General features: G+C 51.4%; 1 protein-coding gene across 1 annotated transcript in view; it reads left to right on the top strand.

The window, feature by feature from the left end:
- The window catches only part of Ahsg (alpha 2-HS glycoprotein), a 6,414-nt gene extending 3,528 nt beyond the window's left edge, over positions 1–2,886 (top strand). The window contains exons 4-7 of the mRNA XM_010624180.2: positions 7–170; positions 475–576; positions 1,481–1,564; positions 2,177–2,886. Of these exons, the coding sequence (XP_010622482.1) occupies positions 7–170; positions 475–576; positions 1,481–1,564; positions 2,177–2,509 (683 nt within the window). The 3' untranslated portion in view covers positions 2,510–2,886. The remainder of the gene's footprint in view (positions 1–6; positions 171–474; positions 577–1,480; positions 1,565–2,176) is intronic.
- The last annotated feature ends 329 nt before the right edge of the window (positions 2,887–3,215 follow it).

The raw sequence follows: 3,215 nt of genomic DNA, 5'->3' as shown, positions 1-3,215 counted from the left end.
GCGCAGACTCCCAGGAGGACGTGCGCAAAGTGTGCCCCCACTGTCCCCTGCTGGCGCTGCTCAACAACACCAAGGTGGTGCACGCCGCCGAGGCTGCCCTGGCCGCCGTAAACGCGCAGAGCAACGGCTCCTACTTCAAGCTGCTGGAGATTTCCCGAGGCCAACTGGTGGTACAGACGGGAGCCCTGGGGCCGGGGTCGAGGTCTGGGGAGTGGACGTGGTGAGGGCGGTACCCAGCCCAGGAGGATGTTGGCAGAAAGAGAACCAACGGGGCCCCAGGAGGACCCGAAGCCCCAGGGCCTCCACGGGACGCCGCAGAGGGGCACAGCGCCCCGCCTGCACCAGGGCTGGGATCTCTTGGCCCATGGCCCAGGCGGGTGGCACCCCCCGAAGTTGTGCGGGGCCGGAGCCCTGGCTGCTTCCCCGCCGCCTTTGCCTCTCTTCCTGGAGTTCATGTTCCTGTTTTCTTGTCAGCCTCTCCCAGCTTCCACCTATGTGGAGTTCGCAGTGGCCGCCACTGACTGTGTCGCTGCAGCGGTCACAGATCCTGCCACTTGCAAGCTGCTGGCAGAAAAGGTGAGCGGGCCAGGGGTTGGGGCCTACCCGGCAGGACTTCTTGTAGAGCGCAGAGTCCTTATGTAGTTTATACCTTGTGCTGTGGGAAGAAAATACCACTCCAAAAGATCCGTTTCCTCTGGGGCTGGGTCGCAGCAGACCTTGCTCTGGGGTCTCACTTTTCCCCTTTAACAGTGGTCACCAAATCATCTCGCCTGCCGCGGGCACATGGAGTCAGGGGAAAGGTAGAGCTGTGTCCGATGAAGCCAAGTCATGCCCGGGTGCTGGGCACGTGAAGCATAGATTTCCTAGAAATACCTCGGATACAAAAACTTTTCAAGTCCTTGAGCCAGCAGGGCCCACTTGTAGGAATTTAGCCTAAGGAAATTATCGGAGATTTTTGACAGAGATAGATCCATAAAGATCATTGGCCAATAGATATAAAATATCAAAAAGAGAAAGATGCCAGTGTCCAACAGGAGGGCATCACTGCTAATATATGGTACATCAGTAAATAGAAAATTACTCGGGTAAGTGGAGGGTAGGAGAAAATGCTGTTCTATTAAAGGTAGTATAAAAGCAGGACATCCAATGATATGGTAACAATTAAATTATATTTAATAAATTTTTAAAATAAGAAAGATAGGCATTGATGTTATTAGCATTAGGTATTCGGGGTCACCACCACTTCTGGGATTATGTGTGATCTTGCTCTTTTCCCTAGCATTTTTGTATTTCCTTTGTATACGTAGAGTTACATATTATGTATCTTTTATAAGCAGAAACTGTAAACTCAAAGGAGGTGTCGTTTAGAAGGCTTAAAATTTTATGTTTCTTTACCTTGATGTATGGTTGTATCAATGCAAGCAAAGGAGAAATTCATTTTTCAGATCCATTAAAATAAAGCCTCTCTTTTGGTGAGCAGAAACACGGCTTCTGTAAGGCGACACTCACCGAGAAACTTGGTGGGGAGGAGGTGGCGGTGACCTGCACCATGTTCCAAACACAGGTAATGGTGTCACGTGTCACAGATTCTCTCGCTCGCATCTTCCAAATGCAGTGACCCCTCACTGTCCCCGTGGTGCATTCGTAGCGACAGGGTGTTCGCTCTCCTGCCCTTCTGAACCTAATGTAACACTGGGGGACGTGGAACAAGGAGGGTGTTTCAGGGCATCTCCCTCCCATGCACTGGTGGCTATGGAGCAGAACAGGCCTGCTGTGGACTTGACAAGGCCACCAGTGATTCCTGGGAGGTGGGAGTGGTTCTCTGAGCTGCAGGAAGAGGTAGGCAGAGCTGCCTGGCAGTTGAGTGGCTGAATGAGTGGCTGGCACACAGTGAAAGTTAGCCTGCATGGGGTGAGTTGTTATAGGTGAGGACACGGCTATGCGAGTCCACCATCACTAGGGTAATCCTTGACGACTGGGGTCTCCACAGACCAGTTACTCTTCCCTAGTAACTCCAACGATAATCCCTTGTGCCTCTGTGGTTCTTTTTTGCTAGATCCCTTGCAAATAGAAAGAATTACTGTGGGAAATTGAGTGGGGGCACCATGCAGACCTGGGGGTGGCTTCTTTTGGGAGGGAGAAGCAAACTAACCTGGGGAAATGTTTTTCTCTCCAGCCTGTGGCCGTGCAGCCCCAGCCAGATGCCGCCATCCCAGCAAGCCCGGCCCCTGCAGCGGACCAAGCTGCACCTGCACCCCCTGCAGCTGGCCCACCTGCAGCTGCCTTGGTGGTGGGACCCATGGTGGCGGGAGTTCCCCTGGGACCCCCAAGACACCAGGCACACTATGACCTGCGCCACTTCTTATCAGGTGTGGCCTCCGTGGAGTCAGCCTCAGGAGAAGCGTTCAGCCCAAGGAAACCACCTAAGGGGGCACAGCCTGGCGTTGCTGGCAGTGCTGGCCTAGTACCGCCCCCATGCCCGGGGCGGATCAGACACTTCAAGATCTAGCCTAGACCCCTCAGAGATGAGAAGGTTGGGCACAGAGAACATAGCCGCCATTTTTGTCCGAGTCTGGGCGTGGGTGGGGACTTTGTCTGTTGTCAGAGCAAGGGTCACATGCGTCTAGAGTGATAGCAAGTCCTGAATCCCAACTTCCCTTCCTTCCTTGGAGGATAGAAGCAGTCAGACCTATGATGGAAGGCGCGAGGCCAATAGCTTGTCATTGTTTTGCTGATAAACCACTGCCATGGTGTTCTCTGCCTTCTCGTTGACCTCATCCACACAGTTGGACTGTGACTTTCCATGGTGCTCTTGCCATGCTTGTATCAGCCTGTGAATAAAGTGCCTGAAGGACCTTCCTTAATAAAGAAGGCTCTAAACCAAAATGCTATCGTGATTATTGCTTACTTCATACCAGGTCTGCTTGTCTGTGTGTGGTCTTTCATCCCAACAATCATGTTGCCCACCAAATCTTCATGGAAATAGAAGAGAGCAAAAATCTGCTGTGTTGCCATGTACAGGGAAAAGTGAGAGTGGGATCTGCTCACAACTCTTAGCACATGACCATTTCTTTATGAAAAAACCATTCATTTTATTCATAAGGGACAGAAAATATCACCTAAACTTCATGCAGACACTTTAACTATTGGTTTTTCCCAATACTTGGATTAGGAATGATTGGTAATTAACACAGGAATTTCACATTAACTATATT

The sequence above is a fragment of the Fukomys damarensis genome, unplaced genomic scaffold (assembly GCF_012274545.1).
Source record: "Fukomys damarensis isolate Sample0158 unplaced genomic scaffold, DMR_v1.0_HiC HiC_scaffold_12, whole genome shotgun sequence".
Taxonomy (NCBI): Eukaryota; Metazoa; Chordata; class Mammalia; order Rodentia; family Bathyergidae; genus Fukomys; species Fukomys damarensis.
This window is presented reverse-complemented; position numbering and strand designations above follow the sequence as displayed.